The following is a 20,132-nucleotide window of genomic DNA, read 5'->3' as shown; positions in this document are numbered from 1 at the left end:
CGTGTTGCCGAGCGACTATTTTAGGGCATCGTGGCACACCGCCGCGTGACAAAGTATAAATCAGGCTTAACTGGGAAGTGGTGATGCGTGGGTGGAAAGAGGGCGGGTTCAGAGGTCATCCACACCAGGGAGAAATACTGTTTGGGAGTCACGAGTTAGCCTAAAGGTCAGAGTTCATACTGTGGGCCGTATGACCTCAGAAGTAGCACCACATTCCCCTGGTGGACCACCCTGGGGGGGCCGCGGGAAAGAACACATCCTCCATACTGGGGGGGGGGGGGGGGGGGGGGCGGGGTGCTTGTGCTTTTGAATGGGAAAATGTGAGAACAAGGGAAGAAGGCCCCCCCATAGTGCTTAATTAGCTGCCTATTAAAAGGTAGGGCAACAGATAAAGGACAACTTTAATATCTTTAGGGTTTTGTTTTTCCTCCGCCCACATAATTATATGGGAATGACTTAAAAAGGTGACCCTGAAAGTAAACTGCAGTGATGACATCATGAGTGGAGGAAGTATGTGTAAAGTCTAGCATTCAAAATATTTGCAATGCTCTGACTGGAAGCCTCTCTGCAGTAAAAAGGTTAAATTATATGTATATTGATGATATAAATATCCTTGCATTTGTTTATAGGGTAGTTTAGGTGGTGTGAGGACAGACATTCCTCCACTCGTCAACATCACAACAACTGAATCGTGTTGGGGGCGGAGCAGGTTTAGCCATTTCAAACGCCTATTTTCCAACATTTATAAAATATATTTATTGCTTATGGGAATGCCAAATTATAACATACTGTCTATAAGTACAGTTTTGGTCTTGTTTTTTTCACATTATCTGAATGATCACATTTGAAAGTATCCATTACCCTGCCTATTAAGCCTGCTGTCATCATATCTAAAGATATACCTCTCTGTGACGACTGTGTGAAATAGCTGTGATCCGCACTGTGCACACCTACGGTATGCTACCGGAGGCTGCTTCACTGCATACGCAGTAACACAGCTTTACTGTGAGAATCACCATAAGCACCATGTTTGACTGGAATGGATATCATGGCTGTCAGGCAGAAGAAACCTTGCATCTCCAATATTTCACCCCCTTATGTTTGTTCCAAAAATGAACGTCCTGTTTTTATAAAGTAAACGCTTATGTATGAATGTAAAACCACAATGCTGTCACATGGTTTCACAGTCTCGCTGAAAACACCTATTGATCCACAAATTTTGCCTTTCTTATGTTGTACACTTTTGAAAGTGTTTGCCTATAATTAAAGTTGTTAAGTCCGTCTGTATGTCTGTATTAGTCACTTGTTGTGACTAAATAACAACAAACTTCCCAAACTTTTCAGGCCGAGACCCAAAAGAGAGATTAGACGTCTGTCCTCGACTACACACGTGTTACGTGTGTTATCTACAAACACATGTGTTACGAGCTTGTAGATGTTCATGGAATTTCTGAGATGTGTTGCTTTGTTCGTTTTAAGAATAATACAAATAAATTATTAAAACAAATAAAAAAATAAAAAGCTTTTGAAATATATAATATTTTTAAATGTAGGAAAAGAAAATGGGTCGTGACCCATAACAATTGGTCTGTGGCCCACAAATGGTTCCCTGCCCACTGTTTGGGAAACTAAAGGTAATGGTTTTGGAGATACAATGTTAATGCCGGAAAGCAACAATACGCAATTATACAGATATCAGGCATACATTCTGTGAAATAATATTACCTGTTTTATCTCTGTAACTCAGAACATTCATTTAGAAGTCTGTGAAATAACACTAAAAATGTCTGGACACTGTTATTTGTAATGTTGCTGGAGCACATTTCTGTGACAAACATGATAATACTCAACTCAACCCCCACTGGATGACGTACAAACTGAAGCTTATTCTAAGGTTGCACTGATGTTTATGTAAAAGCTTTAAATGCTTAGAATATAAAATAAGGGAGTCCCCCTCTGTTCTCTATGGAACACTCTACTGCCCCCCACCGGTTGGCTGCGGTAACAACATGGCTGCCAGTATACAAACATACAGGGAATGGGACCATAATTCTTATAAAAAACAACTTCATACAAAATAAAAGCAACAAAAATATATCTGTGTACAAAATACATTTGTTTAGGAGACCCCTGAAAGCACGCTGCATAGTAGAAACCCATGAGCCCCACAAAACCTTTATATTTCTGTCCCATTCACTCGGAAGATGAACACGCATTTAAAAACCCTCGACTGGCATTAGATACACAAACACAAGAATACGCTTATCTAATAAGTTGTTTGCAAATGCATGGTGCACTCTCCATGTATACGCGCGTAGATTAACATAAGCTTGTCGCATTTTGTATTCCAAGATTTGTGTGTGTGTGTGTGTGTGTGTGTGTGTGTGTGTGCTGTGTATGTGTTCGGGTGAGTATTTGTACAGCAAATGTGAATGAATAAATCCTCTGTGAGAAGGTGGCTGGAGTTGTAGAATTTGGGGAATGTCTCTGAGTGAGTGTGTGTGTGTGTGTGTGTGTGTGTGTGTGTGTGTGTGTGTGTCAGAAAGTCAGTTGGAATGCACGCAGTACGAGTGTGTGCTTCATTCTTCAGTGGCAACGGGAGAAATCCCCGGAATGGACCGTGTGTGTGTGTGTGTGTGTCCCCTTTAGTAGTTGTTTGGGTACCTGCCAAGTGCGTTTACACATACCTGGAATTTGTCCTTTGCAGTTACCCATCCCATTAGGCACAGCGGGCACCTATGAACAGCGCCCAGGGAGAGTGTGTGTGTGTGTGTCTCAGAACAGGGGGAGGTACTTAGGGAACAGGTAGAGGTCTTTACAGAGGGAGCTGGTGAACTCAGACATCTCTTTACAGCGGTGGTGTGCTGTGCCAGGGGCGTAACCTTCCCTCTCTTTGATGCGTCCGTTTACCTGGCCAGGTACAAACACACACACACACACACACACACACACACACACACACACACACGATTAACACAATTAGTGCCACCACCTACGTACCTGTCCTGGTGGACAAAAGTGGTGGCGCAATTTCACTACGACACGTCCAGTTGTCGCCATCTTGGATGCTAATAACAATAGCGCCAAAGTTAGCGAGGTCCATCCTTGTTCCAGAAAACGCCAATATTCCAATCTGATACATTATGGATAGTGCCGAACTTTCCGAGAATAGAAGGTGGAAAGGCCGTGGCTAATACAGAAGATAATGGAGTTGGTCGCACAGACGCAGTGCAGACGAGGCTCTACCAACCGTGCCTAACAGCCGGAGAGATTCCAAAAAAATGGAAAATAGCGAGGTATTATTATATCGATATAAAGCTCATTAAGACGAGTATACTCGTCCTCCACACCTCGCATATTTATTTAATAGGATGAGTATACTCGTCTAAAGCAGTGGTTTTCAACCATTTCCATATCAAGGACCATTATTTATTCTGCATTCGCGCCACGGACCTTGATGACATTTAGCCTCTCAGACCCAAGACTTAGAATATTTTGTCGTCGTTGGATAAGATTTTGTCCACAATTCCGTACTGTATTGCATTGATGTGGTACCATTAGGAGAGACAACAGCCCAGCAAGCCAAATGACGTCATGATGACGTCATAACGTCATATCTTTTCTGGACCAGATCTGACTAGTTATGATATGATTTAAGCCGATGTGGCCTCGATCGGAGTCTCTCAGAATTTATGTTGGTTGAAATCACGTGATATTCGGGGCCAGATCTGACTAGTCTTAGTTTGACTTGATCCCGGCCCCAATCGAGACGTCACCAATTCGTCCAGGTCCTGACCGTGCTTGCTGGGAGGCAAACGTCAAAATATCAATTCTTCTACATTCTCTAATTGTGTAGACTTCTTGTAAATTAAGTAATGCAGATGTTTAATAATGTAACTCTTGAGAACGTAAAATTAAATCAAATGGACCATTTACGGGTCCATTTGGTTTCATTTTACGCTCTCAAGAGTTAAACATCCATTTGGTTCCCAACTATCATTTAGCTGGGGACCACCTGGAACCCCTGGTTGAGAACCACTGGTCTAAAGCATCAAACCTCTACCCTAGCCGTCCCGGGCCACAACAGGCCGTTCTGTTTACCTGCACCAGTATGTCGGCAATATGCGTGTCTCTGGAACGGCAGCGCAGGGCTGTGTCCAGCTCCTGGATGTACCACGATCCTCTCTTGGTGTTCCTCATGGCAGCCGTGCCTGACAAGAGGTTAGAATTAAATACACATTCAAAGCAGTTCAGTACATTCTGGGTTCTCAGCCAATTAGTGCGCTGACCATATCGTTGCTGTTGGGTAAAAAAAACCTTGTATGTCCACATTATATTTGACCTTTTTTGTATTCTCTATAATTTAATGGCAACGATCCTTAAAACACCTATTTTATACTCGTATGACAGTAGTGTGCAAAAGTTGCACGAATGGCCCATCTGATTTAACTACATAAAAACTACATTATTTTTTCCATTTCCTGAAAAAAAACGGTTTGAACTTATAAGGTTTCCATCAGACAGTGACAATTTGTATTTATTGAAACTTAAGTCTTGAAGACTGTCCTCTGTCTGTCCTCTCTACACTGTCCTATCCCAAACATAGCATAAAATGTCCCGAGCACCATAATTCTCTTGTTTTATTATGCTCTTGTATTTTATTTCTTATGCCTGGCTCTTCTCTCTAATTCAATCAGAGAATATTGCCTGCCCTAGCCAGTATGGTTAGCCTTTTTTGCTCATACAGTAAATGATGAGCTAGTAAATTGAACTTTTTAGGACCGGATCATGAAAATGCTTAAAAGATACAAATAATATCTCTGGACAGTCATCCATCCCTGGATAATATGCTACAACATCAAATTAACATGAAAAGAATGGAAAATAAATCCACTCACAAATCTTCTGACCTTTGAGGGAGGCGAAGCCGCAGATCATGTCAGAGCGCTGGGGCAGTTTTATTCTGGTCCTGCCCGTCTCCTGGCCCTGCCTGGAGGCCGAGTCGCCCTCTCCTTCCCTCCCAGCGTCCCTCTGCTCACAGCTGGGAGAGCTGGTCCTGTCTGGACCATCCGTCTGCTCCACACCACAGTCCATCTCATCTGGAACATGACGGGTGGGAATGAGGAGAGAATGAGTCAAGTTTTTCTGTTATTGATATAGTGTTGTCCCGATTCAATCACGTGATCGGAAATCGGGGCCGATCACGTCATTTTCAAATGATCGGAATCGGATCGGGAGCAAAAGACATCCCTAGTATTAATATTATATCCATATCATAATATTAGACTGGGTATTGTCTGTGATTTTCGATATTGTACTGTTGTGGGATGGCATAAGTGTTATGTTAGTCTATAAAAATTATTAATATTGGATCGGGAAAAATCGGGTATCGGCAGATAGTCAAAATCAAATGATCGGATTCGGAGCAAAAAAAACGTGATTGGGATATCCCTAGTTGAGAATTTACCTGTGATCGGAATTTGAGAACTCTACTGGCTTCATCCAGGATACTGTATAGTGTCATCACTGAAGCCAGTAGGATTTACTTTACTAGGACACTAGCTTTATGATCCTAAATTACACTAAGCCCTGTTGCCTGTCTGCCCACTACACTACAGAGACATACACACACGCAGGCAGCTGTGTAAACACAATCACACACAAACGTGAAAACATCTTCACACACACATGCTTCCTTCGTGAAGATGGACATGCCTTACCTCCTCTACAGGCCTGAATGAAGAACATCTTGGGTTTGTTCTGCAGCAGAGGACAGTGGGCGTTGTCAAAGGCCTCAAACACCCAGTCCAGCTGAAACAGACAGAGTTTATGTTAGTATTATGTTTGATTAAATGAAACCCCAATTTAGCAATTAAAATGAATCAATTTGAATTGCTAAAAATAGGAAGGACGGAGGGGAGTTAGTCAGAGAGAGGAGAGTGTAATGCCATAAACCATTTGAAGGGAAATATGATTGAAAACAATCCTAGTGACTAATTTGTAGATATCGGGGTGCGCACGCTTATCCGACATGCGGAAACAACGGTCGGACATGCGGTCGAACATACACTGCTCTCGTGCTTGCGGTTAGGGGTAGGTTGTCGGTCTAATGACAGCCGGAAGTATGTCGGAACTAAAGCCTGTACCCGTAGATATCAGTATATAACAGCTTTATCTTACTTAGTTTACAAGTAAGACGCAAACGCGGGAAGCGAACGCAGCTCGTAAATGGCAATAACAACAATTAGAATAAATTACATACTTTTTTAAGGTTTTCTTTTTAAAGTTCTCTTTTTTGTGTTTTTTTAAGATTTTATTTTTAAGTTAAGTTTTTTTTAAGTTAAGTGTTTTTAAAGGTTTTTTTAAGTTACGTTTTTTTGTGTTTAAGATTTAATTTTTAAGTTAAGTTTTTTGAAGTTAAGTGTTTTTAAAGTTTTTTTTAAGTTATGTTTTTGTGTTTTTTTTAAGATTTCATTTTAAGTTAAGTTTTTTTTTTAAGTTAAGTTTTTTTTAAGTTACGTAAGTTGTGTGTGTGTGTGTGTGTGTGTGTGTGTGTGAGTGCGTGCGTGTGTGTGTTTTGTGTGATACAGCTGCGCCCTCTGGTGGCGGGCGGGTGGTGTAACAGCGGGACAGACAGACACACACACACACGGACACACAGACATGATCTGCAGGGTCTCATAGTTAGTGCTCAGTGCGTTCGCAATCATCAATACATACTATTCTCAATTCTTATCACTTTGGTGCTGGTGATATTCCTGCTATGGGGGTGGCTAAAACCTCTTTGGGGGCAACACAAGTTAACAACATCTTTTATTGCATGTCATGTCATGTCCACTGCCAAAGCAGTGTGAGATTGCATCACATCATAGTGCCTGCTGGAGCCTGGCAGATAGGGAGAGGTGCTGTGTGGTTGCTATCCTGGATGCGGTGGTTCTCCGGATGACTGGAATGCATTGGTTGTGTTACGTTAAGAGGCAGCAACAAGTCTGTCGAGTGTTCAGTAGTACAATGTTTGATGTGCCCCCGGTCTGGTAAACAGTACTATCGGGCTATGTAAACGTCTCTTGTTGAAGTGTTTTCGCAGGAAAGACAATTCTTGCATTGTCGGATTTGGAGGATGCAGCATGTCCCACACTCTCCTTCACAGGTGAGAGTATCCATTGTTATGCCATGTTCAGTAGCAGGTAATCGTTCAGTCTGTACTGGTCTATACAGCCAACAGTCTACTCTGACTGAGCACCTCGTCTGTAGCCTCAGAAACCCAGACGTTTTTATTTCCAGGGAGAAGAAAAAAAGTCTGAGTCCGAGTCCACTTCAATTTGGCTGATTTGTTAAAATGACGCACACACGTACTCACACACACTCCTCTCTGTCGCTCTAATTAATTAGTCTCATGTCGCGCAGCTGCGTCTAGTTTCTCCCGGCGGATCCTGCCCGGAGCTGCCTATGCCATAGAAAGCATAGGTGGACCCCAGGCTACCTCGTCTGCGCCATAAACCTGGATAATGCGTGGGAGCTGTTGTGAATGGTGCTCTCATTCTGAACAGCCAATGTGCCCTTCGAGGGTCATTCTTACCAATTATTTACTGTGGAAACTAAAGTGGCAATAGTCTTTGATATAATATTGTGCTGCTCATTGGCCAACAGTAAGACTGCAGTAGCAGTAGACAGGTATGTCTATTTGAAGAGAAAACTAAAAATATATATTATAATATTAAAATAATAATTAAGATATTTTAGTTTGTACATCTGTGAAATACTAATTAATCCAGTAGCAGTCTGCACCAGTTGTAGTAAATAAATTGTGTTTCCATGACAATCAAATCACTTGAAAACTGTTCCAACTATCCACTATCCAGGATTATAGCACTATCCGTACTCACAGGAAAACAATGGAATGAGCGATTCATTCATCACCGCCACCGATTGCGCTTTGCCATCAAACCTGGGACCTGCGACGGGGGCTTATACGCTTGTTCTAACGAGTTCTGTCTGAGTAATTTCTGTCTGGCCGGCAGCAGAGAATACACACAACTTATAGCGAGATGGCAGTGGAATCGCTCCTCTACCATTCCATCCATCTTTTCTGCTCTGACCGCAACTCCAAATGAAAACACAGAACCACAATGTTTTCCTCTCCTCCTTCCCTCCTTGGTCTGGTGCCGACGGCAGGTGTGTGCATTCATCTCATTAGGTGAGCACATTAGAGCCAGTTCAACAATGTATCATATAGTTTTAAATTAATTACGTTTTGGTAGCATGATGGCTATTATCGTGATGGCATTTGGATTAATTGTGATTTGTATATTAAAATGTAGATGTTTGTCTAATAACTTTATTCCATCATCATTTCCTGGCAGGGAAAGAATAGAGGCAAGATAATGCAGAAACAGAAAACAGACTGTCTCAAGACACAGACCCTGTGTCTTGAGACAGTTTTTACTCTTTTAATATCACATGAAAAGCTCATAATAAACCTTTATGTTGAGAATAGAATAGTCTCTTTGTTTTGTTTTTAACAGGCCTAAGCGGTCCCCAAAGGTTGAGGAATGAATTATATACTCATGCAAAAGGTCTGCCAGATGCTGCTCTAGGCCACTGCGGGTGCGTGCACACGCACACGAACACGCACACACACACACTCTCACCGGCAACAGCTGTCCATCTGTGCCGTAGATAGCACCTTCCACTCCATGTGAGAGTAGACACAGCACACAGCTGTCCATGGTCCTGTGCTCCTGTCGTCGACGAAACTGCTCAATGCATGCCCGCATGTCCTGCAGAAATAAATCAACACAAGCAACAGCACATGAAAGATGCCATTCCATAGATGTCCAACAAATACACATCTTTAATATGCGCCTTGTGGGGACATAACATTTTTGAAAGGCAAAAACAATTTGCTGCTTAACCTAAGCTTAATTTGTACCAATCGTGATTTGGAACGCCACATACTATCCTTGAGGTAAATTACACCCACTCCTAAAACACACATGCACACGGAGCACTACCTATTCTTTCATTCCCTTTGGTGAGAGTAGCCCACACACAGAGATATTTCTTTACACACCCTAGACCACTGCTTCTCAACATGGGGTCCAGGGACCCCCAGGGGTACTTGAGAGGGTTCCAAGGGTTTCGCAGCTAAATAAAAACCAAATAGATGCCTGCGGGTCCGTAAGGCTGCGAGTGTAGAAAATGGAAATCAATTTCTCTCACAGTTAAGTTAACACAGGAATCAGGATCAAGGAGACTGGGGTCCCAGAGATAGCATCATTCACTGCCTGAGCAATTAGCACCATCTTTATAACAGGCCAGCAGGCAGGGCCCTATGAAGTGCAAGTTAAGCAAACATCTCCTCCATTCATTACTTCCGCTTTCTGCGTCCACAGACTAGACCATTTTACTAACAACACTGCAGGGAATCTGTATCAAACAAAATGTGTGTGTGTGTGTGTGTGGGGGGGGGGGGGGGGGGGGGGTATGATTTGTTTGTCACTTGGATGTGGCTGGAAGCAAGCAATTACAGTACAAAATAACATCTGTGTCTGTGGGCTCGTGTGCATTTGTTGTTGTCATTTCCATTCAGTGTATGTGTGCATATGGTTTGTGTTCGTCTCTGTTGGTGTGTGTTACCTGAGCAGGGAGGTTTCTCTTGACGATGACCACATAGTCCAGCTCTGTGAAGACCTTCCTGAGGACCTCCTCGTCCACCTCGCCTCCCTTCCTGGAGTCCAGTTCGGGGGCGGCGAGGGGGTCAAAGGTCACGTTGCTGATCACCATGGCGAAGCCGCGGGGCGACGCTGCCATTCTGTAGGACTGGAGCGAGAACACGGTTCAGGAAGGAGGGAAGGAGAGAGACCGAAGGGGGTGCAGGGAAAGAGAGAGAGAGAATGGAGATGGAATGGTTATGGTGGAGACTTAAAGGGACATTTCACCGCTGGAAGAAACTCCAGTCACTCAATGTTAATAGTATTTGTAGTAGATAACAGTAGCACCCTATGGCCAGAACAATAATGAAGTCTGTGTGTTTGACTGGATTGCTGAATTCCTACAATGATCATAATGCTTTAGTGCACTTCCCCTCCTTGTGGAGTGGGGGGGATGCTGCGTGGAGGTGTGACTTGTAGTCCAGGAAGGAAGTGAGACCACATTTCCATGACAGGTTTTTGGTCATGAACATGGCATCATGAACTAAAATATCTAAAAAGAACATATTACATACTCGACATGGAAAGTGTTTTTTGTGTCCTAAACATCATTAAAATAAGCAAAAGGGGTGAAGTGGCCCAATAATTTCAACAAAGAAATAATCTATCTTCCATTCCACTTTCGTCTGTAAATCATATCTCCCTCCTCATATCCTGCTTATTTCTAAAAATGTCTCCTTCCTCTCGTCTTCCCCTAATCTATTGGAATGCACACGATATCAGCTAAATGCGTAAAATTGGAGCAGTAACATGCGGAACAGAGCCAAGCATTAGCTGATAGCAAGACCCTAGTTGTCATGAGATTTCATCTTTTTAAATAAACTATTTTCATATAATAATTTGTCATGTAGCTCTACATCTAGCCGCAATTTGCAACTCTAGATTTTTTTTATAATGGGTTGAATCCAGACTTGCAATACCCTCCATTGACTCCCCACTCATCCAATTTGCGTTTGCGTTTGCGATCTGCTTGTATTAAACATTAAACTCACCAACATTGCAGCTCTAGGTCAAGCTTGAATTATCCTCTTTCAATCTGCCGAGCTTTTGTGTCATAAAAATCCACCGTAGACATGTTATGAGCTACTTTCTGTCAAAAGTGATTATTTTCCCTAAGTGTTGGAGTTTGGAAGCGCTCGTCGTAAGTCACTGAACGGCACTGCGTGCCATCTGTTTCGCATTTGGCAGGCAGCAGCGCGACCCCTTAATAAAAATGAGTGCTTCCAAACTCCAACACGTAGAAAAAGAATCACCTGCAGAGGATGTATTGACAGAAAGTAACTCATAACATGTCTACGGTGGATTTTTATGACATAAACTCAGCAGATTGAAAGAGGATAATTCAAGCTTGCCCTACAGCTGCAATGTTGGTGAGTTTAACGTTGTTTAATACAAGCAGATCGCAAACGCAAATTGTATGAGTGGGGAGTCAATGGAGGGTATTGCAACTCTAGATTCATCCCATTATAAAGAAATTGAGAGTTGCAAATTGTGGCTAGATACATCTAGTTATGTCAAAGTAACCAGACCTACAGTTAGAATGTTTCTCCATACATAATTTACATAAGAGTGTGTTCATTCACGTGCCACATTACCTCTCATCAGAACATATTTTTCACAGCCTCTGTTGAACCTAGAGCACAGGCTACAATGAGCAAAAGTCTTTCTCGCAGCCTTGCAGAACCTATAATAGTACGGATTACAATCAGCAATGACAGACAAGCACTGCAAGCTGTCTTCTTTGAACCTATATAGATAGAGACTCAGCCTAGAAGTGCAGGTTCAAATAGTTGAGAGGAGAGTACATGGGCTTTTTTTTGTCACTAGAGTTCCTAGACAGATAACCGCCTGTGTCACCGGTGACCTTGTTTAGAAGAGCATAAGGGCCACAGGCCCAAAAATAGCACAAGATGTTTGCATTGACGTCATCCATTGAAGAGTGATGTGGTGTGTTTTTTTCACCTGCTGGTAGTGGGTGAGGTAGAAGTCATGGGAGGAGGCCTGCACAGGAGTGGTGATGGGGCTGTCAGCATCCAGACTCATCTCCATGGACTCTGGAACACACACACACACACACACACACACACACACACACACACACACACACACACACACACACACACACACACACACACACACACACACACACACACACACACACACACACACACACACACACACACACACACACACACACACACACACACACACACACACACACACACACACACACACACACACACACACACACACACACACACAGGATCATTGTTACACGCTGCTCTGCATGTCTGCTCCCATTACAATACTGGACTCAATCCAGAATGTCTCAACCACCAGAGAGAGCCATTCAAGGCTTAAATGTTTCTGTAACGTAACGTTTGCAGCTTGCTGTGTGGTAATCGGAGCCTCTGGTATGACAACAACCTTTGTATGAGCGCTGTGAGAGAGTGAGCGAGTGAGTCACTGTCGAGGCGAGGCGCATGCAAGAGCTACAACTCCGCCACTTCTCACAGCGATACGGGTATATCACACGGAACACTTGACACGCCTGTCCGTAACAACAGTTACGTCTGATTTACGACAAGAGCGTAAATTATTCATTCGTGACCGACAGGAAAATACCTGTCTGTACACAACAAGTCAAGCATTCCAGTTCCCAAAGGAGCTGTTATAATAAAATAAAATAAAGCTATTACATTATTTTAAGACTACCCAAAAAGATTTTTTTTAGCATTGCCCTAGTTTACACCTCTGGGAAAGCAAATTAACTCAACTACCCTCTTTAAAGCAGGACTTTGAAAGAAACACTTTCCCCAGACCCTACTCATTACTCAGTCTCCAAGGAGACAAGAGAAAGAAAATATTCAGAGCAAAACATGAATAGTGATCCAGAGGGCTTTTGATGTTCAATGCTGGCCACAGCATATCAAACACTCACCATGTGTTCTGGGTCTCTTAGCAGCGATTGCTTCTTCAGTGGGATAAGGGAGGGACGAGTCCACAAACCTCTGAAATTCAAAAAGCACACATGCATTAGCAATTAAACTGAATTACACTGGGGGGAGGAACACACATGTCTGTGTGATGGTGGAAGTCAATCATTTTGAAAGTATCTACTTTATTCACAACTCCCATGTGGAGCCTATACAAACGGTTTATTTATTATATTGATATACCCTGTTAGCAAAATTATGACCAGCAAATTAGCACCATGTCAATCCGGCTGACAGTTAAAGGACCACTTCACCACTTTTCAACCTATCTTCATATAATAAGTCCTCACTAATAATCATGGGCAGTTCAGAAACCGTCTTCCAGTGACATCATCGATGGGGAATACAAGCTAATAAAAACTGCAGGCTTTCTAGTCCTGAAAAGTTGCAATGCGAAAAAATTATCTGCCTAATGATGATGTCACTGGAAGACGTTTCTAAACTGCCCACACGGCCCCACAGCCCTCCTAATCGTGCCATTTTATCATGATTATTAGTGAGGACCTATTATATGAAGATAGGTGAAGTGGTCCTTTAACTCTTGAGTCAGAGGCCCGCCCAAGTTCCAACCAAGTATGACTATAAAGAGAGTATAAATTGAGCTTAAGTGGAATAGTATATACATTCAAATGATTGCAAAGGTAGTACCCACTAGTAACTAATTGTACTGGTATCTGATCTGCACATTCTGCAGGCTTAAACCTCAGATCGATGTGGTTTGATATTCGCACCTCAATCTCATCCTTTTCCCGTCTGTCTCCCTCTGTCACTCTCTATCCGACTATACTTTGTTGTACAATGGTGTCACTCACCATAAATAGTGGAGCACAAATTGGGCCATGAGAGCAGTCTCTGCAGAGACAAGGCTGGACACAGGGCAGCCTGACATGGAGCTGCTCAGGTCCCTCCGCTGCTCTCTGTCTGCCATTCGCTGTCTGGGGGAGAGCTGTGTGACTCACTGGACTACAGTCTGTGCTCTCTCTGAATTAGATATGGATTTTAATAGGCTATTGCGTAGGTTTAGGGGGCTATTGCGTAGGTATAGGGGGTATTTTTGGGGGTCGCCAGCCTAAAAAGGTTGAGAACCCCTGCCCTAGACGATTGTGCAATCAGTGTGTGAGATCTGCAATCAGAACTGCAGACTCACTGCCAATCTTCTGCCGTAGTCTGAAAACCCACCTCTTCAGACTCCACCTTAGCCCGCAGCACTTGCCCTAGCCTTGACGACCTTGCAGGTGTATACAAATGCTAAATTATGTAATTTAGATAGCATATCATGTAGACATAGCATTCTATAGTGTATATTTACTATATTATAGTTTCATTGTACAGATGTTAGGTTCTTAGATTACTTATGATCCTTGATGACTATTTCTATGTATTTGATGTATTACCATGTGTTGTTCTTGCTTACTGTAAATCGCTGTAGATTAAGAGTGTCTGCTAAATGCCTAAATTGTAATTGTTAGAATGACTTCAGTCTGCATATTGAGGCATAGAGTGTGTAGTATGCGAGTAGACATGAGTGAACGTGGTGAGGAAGAGACTAGAATAAATACACCAAGGTTTCTTCGGGGATGTCACTGTCATGCAGAAGCAAAACATGGAGCAGCAGCACCTACCCATTTTAAATGCAGTGTCTGGTGCAACTTTGGCTTTTAGAATTGAAAATGCAAAAGCGTATTTTACTAGTTTTATATCTTCACCGTCGGATTGGAAACCTTGCATGTCCAAAACCGTTACTTATCAGGAAATTTAAGAACAGAACAAGTGTTCCAATGGATCCAATGTAGTTATTTAAGCTGGTATACATGCATATGGCGAATTATTTATAACGCCCTAGACAAATCAAAGATGTTTGTTCATCCTTTACAGTACATCAGTTGGATGGGAGATTGAGACTAACTAATATAAAAGGTTGTCTTAGTGCTACAGTCTCATCTTCTCTGGTGTCTCTGTATGACTGCCAGCCCTGCCTGTCTGACACTTTCTCAGGCACAAACCTCTGAGGGATTTTATTTTAAAGGCCACAAAAAACAGCCACTGTCCACTTCCATCCAAGCCATGTCATCTTGGAGTGGGGCCAGATCGAGTCAAACCAAGACTAGTCAGATCTCTGGCCCAGATGAATATCATCTGATTTCAGCCAACATAACTTCTGACCACTAAGACGAACGTCCTGGATGAATCAGAGTGAGAGTCGGATCAAGGCCAGATGATGGTTGAGCTTTACTTTCTGCGGAAGCACAGACAGAACCTCTGTGTTTAGCAACGACCGGGGGATTGATGGGGATAAATATTCTGTGACTACTTGAAAGGTAAGAAAAAAACATTATTTATGTAATTCTCCCTGTAGTACTGTGTATGTATGTTTATCCCATTTTGGGCGGGAACCCCTTTTGGTGTTTTAAACATTACGTTATAATTTAGCTATTGAAAAATAGCAGATCTACAAGCTTATAGCGCGCCACCGAGTGGCGCGCTACGAGCTTGTAGGTCTGCTATTTATTTATTTTATCGTGAAAATGTGGCGCAAATCCTGACAGAGAACAGTCAGGATTTTATAAATTTCGACGTCAGGCCTAAATGGGTTATTGATGAGTCTTGTTGCCATCTACATTAATTATGTGTATTGTGTGGGAGTAAAAAGTATGCTGGGTGCGCCAACAAATTACTTGTAGCAATAACTTACTGAATATAGATTGAGTGACGTTCAGAGTTGGAGTGCAAACTCTAATGGCCGATTTATACTTGGTTTGGGCTCTGTGACGTACACAGAGAATAGCCAAGCAGGTTTGCATATCACCCCCCCTACAAACTCAGCACCCGCTTTACTTACCTGGGTGTGCTGTCTCTCTGCGCCGTCTCTCTCCGGGGACTGGCTGAGAAGGTCACACAGGTGCTGCTGTTCCGTTTCTCGGAGGGCACCGCAGAAGCTGCCGAACGCCCGCGGACCTCGCTTGGGGAGCAGGAAGAGCAGGCGCCAGTTGCGCTTATGAGACGTTTTCTCAGCCTAGAGCGGAACGAGAGATGACAGGAAGGAAAGGAGGTGAGAAAGGACAGCCATGTTGGATCATTTTGAGAGAGACACACACCGGTGGGACAAGAGACCAGCGGACGGCGGATTTAGCCGCGGTTAACCGCAGTTTAGGGTGGATTTGTGTCATTAACCCATTTTAAACTGAGATCTGACAGTTTTCTGAAAAAGCTATGTTTCTATGTCAGTCGTTCTTCGATTTTTCAATAGCTAAATCATAACATAATGCTAACACCAAAAGGGGTTCCCGCCCAAAATGGGTTAAAATATATTATAAATTAATATTGGATGAACTGTGGGTGAAATAATGCGGGAAATAAATTAATGGCATCTATCTATAGGCTTATTATAGCTTTTAAGACTCACAAAATCTCACAATTATTCATAAATGAAATAATTAATTAATGCGGTCGGATAACGGGCGGAATATAAATATGCACACGCGGATTTGGGTGACAAAAACGCTCATCCGCAGGGTGAACGACAGTTTTCTACTTCTGGTCTGCTTTGAGGCAGGATTAGGGAAGATATAACCTCATGATCAGCTCTGTAGCAGTGGCCAGCAATCAATATACGATGTATCTGAGAAGGCATATCGTGGAGAGGAGACATTTATCACTATATCGCCCACCCCTTCCTGACGAGTGCCTGCCTGGTCAACTAATCTGTATTGAATCGTTTTGCTATGCACATAATCAATTGTATCAATACTACATTTTTGTGCGGTAGTATTTTGCAATTTTTAGAAGAAAAAAGAAAGAGGGGTTTCATTATTTAGTTTAAAATAATGTCAATGTATTTTAAATAGTTACTGTATCATTGAATCGTATCGTGTCACCATAATGAACCAATATCGTCCATGTATCGTATCGTCCATGTATCGTGATACGTATCGTATCGCTGTTAAAATGTAGCGTTACACCCCTAGTATTTAACTCTTGAGAGCATAAAATTAAACCAAACAGACCCGTTTGGTTTAATTTTACGCTCTCAAGAGCGAGAGAGTTAAATTATTGTTAAACAGAAGAAGACTACAAAATTTGAGAATGTAGAAGAAGAAATGTTATTTTCCTAATGGTACCAACATCAATTCAATACAGCATGGAATCGTGGACAAAATCTTACCCGACGACAACAAAATATTCAAAGTTTTGGGTCTGTGAGGCTAAATCTCATCAGGTGTTCCATGGCTCAAAAGCCGAATTAATAATGGGCCTTGATATGAAACGGGTTGAAAACCACGTGACTAGTGACTAGACTAGAGGACGAAAACAAAAAATGAATAATAATAATAATATAGCAGATCTATGAGTTCGGCTACTTTATTTGGTGTAGAGGGAAACAATAGGGGGGAGGGGGGCTTAACCCATTTTGGGCGGGAAACCCTTTTTGGTGTTTTAAGCATTATTATGTTATGCTTTAGCTATTGAAAAATAGCAGATCTATAAGCTCATAGGTCAAGCTTGTAGGTCTGCAAATGTATGTATCGTGAAAATGTTGCACAAATCTTGGAATATATATTCTTTCAGAGCAAACGTTTTTAACTCAAATCTTTGCTTCTGGGGGGTCACTGGAACAACATATTTTCAGATGGGGGTCGGCGGCCAATTACATTTGGCCGTCATTTGGCCGCCGTCCTTGACATGAAATATTGAGCACCACTGATATAGAAACATAGGAATTCCAGAAAACTGTCAACTGACTTTTTAAAGGACCACTTCACAACTTTTCAACCTATCTTCATATAATTGATCCAACTCCTCACTAATGTTCATGACAAAATAGAACCGTTTATTTATACTCTGTCTGTGTCTCATAGGAGGGCTGAGGGTAGTTCAGAAACTCGTCCAACATCATCATCATCATTTTTCTAACGCGGTCGAGATCATGGATTTCACAATGCCACGCCAGACTTTCCAGTCCTTCATTGCCATCCCCAGTTCCTGCTTACTGATTCATGTGTCACTAGCGATGACATGAGGGAACGACAGTTTTCTACTTCTGGTCTACTTTGAGGCAGGATTCCAGAGAAGAAGGGAAGATTATGATATAACGTCTTTGTCAGCTCTTCTGGATCGGACTAGTGAAGAAACATGGGGAAGGTTGCCGTATATTAGATTAGTCGGTGGGTGGCTCTTCCAAGACAGATTTTGCGCTCTCATTAGAAGGCGGGTGTAAGTGCCGTCCAACAGTTTCTCTAATTTCTTTGAAAGTGTCCATGTCTCAGAGCCATAGAGTAGAAATCGGCTCAAAGGTCGTCCTAAATATTTTTACTTTGAACAGCTTACTAAGCTGGGATGACCGGATCTTATGCATGTCATAACACCCGTCCAACAGTGACATCATCAAAATAAATATTTAGATTTGTATTATCGTGAGAATGGTGGCTTCCATTTTCGCATTGCAACTTTTCAGGAATAGAAAGCCTGCTGTCTCTATTAGCTTGGATTCCCCGTTGATGATGTCACTGGTGAACGGGTTTCTGAACTGCCCACAGCCAGACTGAGTAGGAAAGAAATTAGCTATTTTATCATGATCATTAATGAGGACCAATTATATGGAAAAAGCGGTGAAGTGGTCCTTTAAGTTTAATGGTGAAAGTGTGTGTGTGTGTGTGTGTGTGTGTGTGTGTTGCATTAAATACATACCAAAATACTCTCTGCCATGCTCTCTGTAAGAATGTCGTCTGCCTGCAGTGTTTGAATGAGCATTTCGTCCACCACCATCTCTCTACAGAGGACAGTGGAGCGCTTTCTGAGAGCGAGCCGGTCTCTCTCAATCATCCCACACTCCAACATCCTGCAGACAAACAGACACAACACTAGGTTATACATAATATATATACATACATACACCCTCACTGTGACAGTCAGCAGAAACAAAAGGCTACGTGTGTAATCAAACCTGAAGGGGAATTTATTTTCTGTGGACTGGAGATGTGAGAAGAAGTTGAGTTGCTTCAACAGCCCCCAACACTGGAGCTTTTGGCTGTAGAGTGTTATTGTGTTTCCGAAAGGCAGAACCAGGTTCTTATTTTAGTGTAATAAGTGACATCAACATGCATGGACTCAACATTTACTGACTGTAACCCTGTTCAACCAATGACAGGTCCTATACTTCCCCTATCAAGCCAATTTAGCCAAATGTCCAAAATCCATTGCAAGACAGCAGTTTGTCGGCCACTGGTGACAGTGGCTGAATGTTTTTTTTTTAGACCTACCTAGTACCCACCACAGTCTAAATTTAAAGGTATATTCAGTGATTTCACTCAAAAAACCTCAGGTTTCGTTTTTGGCTGTGGGACCCAGCCTTTCGTCCAATCAGGATAGAGAGTCAAAAACGAAACCTAAGGTTTTTTGACCCCCGGGGGTTAACTGGGGACAGGGAGGAACTCCTTATATGGCCAGCACACTCTATAGTAGGGAGGATTATCACAACAAAACAAAAAAATAAGTGATATTTGAATTAAGTGAAATCACTGAATATACCTTTAAGAAAATGTTTCTTGTGGCAAGTTTATATTTCCCACCCCTACCGGCTCCTAAACAGGAGTACATGGCTTAAAATCGCCAAGCATTGTCTCTCACCAACGAACGACCGTCGTTGGGCCATGCGAAACAAAACAATAACAACAACACAGCATGCAAAACAACTGGCTAGCTGCGCCCTGCTTGATGATCTCATCGAAAGAAAAAAAAGACAATGCACTGTCCAAGTTCAACACCTTATGTGAATGGGACTGGCAAAATGTACACATGCTAACTTGCTAGCTTTAGCTCGGCTGAATTCGGAGTGCCCTGGCTGTAGTATCGCCTCCAAGTTACCGACACGCATAAGGTCCCAAACCTACTTTCGAGCGTTCTTGTGTCTCCTCTGTATTGTTAGGGCGAACGGAGCCGGGTATATATTCCGCACGGACTTGGCTCAAGTTGGCTGTGTATTTGACACAGTTGTATCACACATTAATAAACAACATCACGTCTGTGTTCTCCCTTCCTTCCGCGGGGTATGCTGCGAAAAGTAGTAGTGAGAGAGGAGGCGTGGTCAGCCCACATTGCTTTGGATCAGAGCCAATGAGAGTGTGCGGTAGTAGTGAACGACGTTTCCGTTCGCCAATCAGCGGCGGGCGGCGTACAGTAGGTTCACGTACTGTAAAACAGTGGGCTCCAATTCCATGATAGTGTTTTTGAATTTGAATTCATCGCCTCTATCAATGATTGACCAACTGATAAGAAGAGGAGGCAGTAAGACAGGCACAAAGAGTTCTTTGATGATGATAGTAAGCAACCGGAGGGGGAGAGGGAGGGGCAGCACACACACACACACAAACACACACACACACACACACACACACACACACACACACACACACACACACACACAAAC

General features: G+C 42.6%; 1 protein-coding gene across 2 annotated transcripts; it reads right to left on the bottom strand.

The window, feature by feature from the left end:
- Positions 1-329: 329 nt before the first annotated feature.
- casp2 (caspase 2, apoptosis-related cysteine peptidase) lies at positions 330-19,743 on the bottom strand. Of its 2 annotated transcripts, none has more exons than XM_083761860.1 (11): positions 19,597-19,743; positions 18,395-18,545; positions 15,549-15,722; positions 12,655-12,724; positions 11,676-11,767; positions 9,640-9,822; positions 8,652-8,780; positions 5,721-5,811; positions 4,899-5,099; positions 4,102-4,211; positions 330-2,910 (listed from the first exon to the last, which is right to left on the bottom strand). In XM_083761860.1, exons 2-11 carry the CDS (start codon positions 18,542-18,544, stop codon positions 2,776-2,778), a joined length of 1,335 nt encoding a protein of 444 aa, XP_083617986.1. In that variant the 5' UTR covers position 18,545; positions 19,597-19,743; the 3' UTR covers positions 330-2,775. The 2 variants fall into 2 exon arrangements, with proteins under 2 accessions (XP_083617986.1, XP_083617987.1); XM_083761861.1 differs by having other exon boundaries at positions 4,911-5,099.
- Between the last annotated feature and the right edge of the window lie 389 nt (positions 19,744-20,132).

The sequence above is a fragment of the Protomyctophum parallelum genome (assembly GCF_964188405.1).
Source record: "Protomyctophum parallelum genome assembly, chromosome: 3".
Taxonomy (NCBI): Eukaryota; Metazoa; Chordata; class Actinopteri; order Myctophiformes; family Myctophidae; genus Protomyctophum; species Protomyctophum parallelum.
Note: the sequence above shows the minus strand (reverse complement) of the source record. Positions and strands in the feature narration are given on the sequence as shown.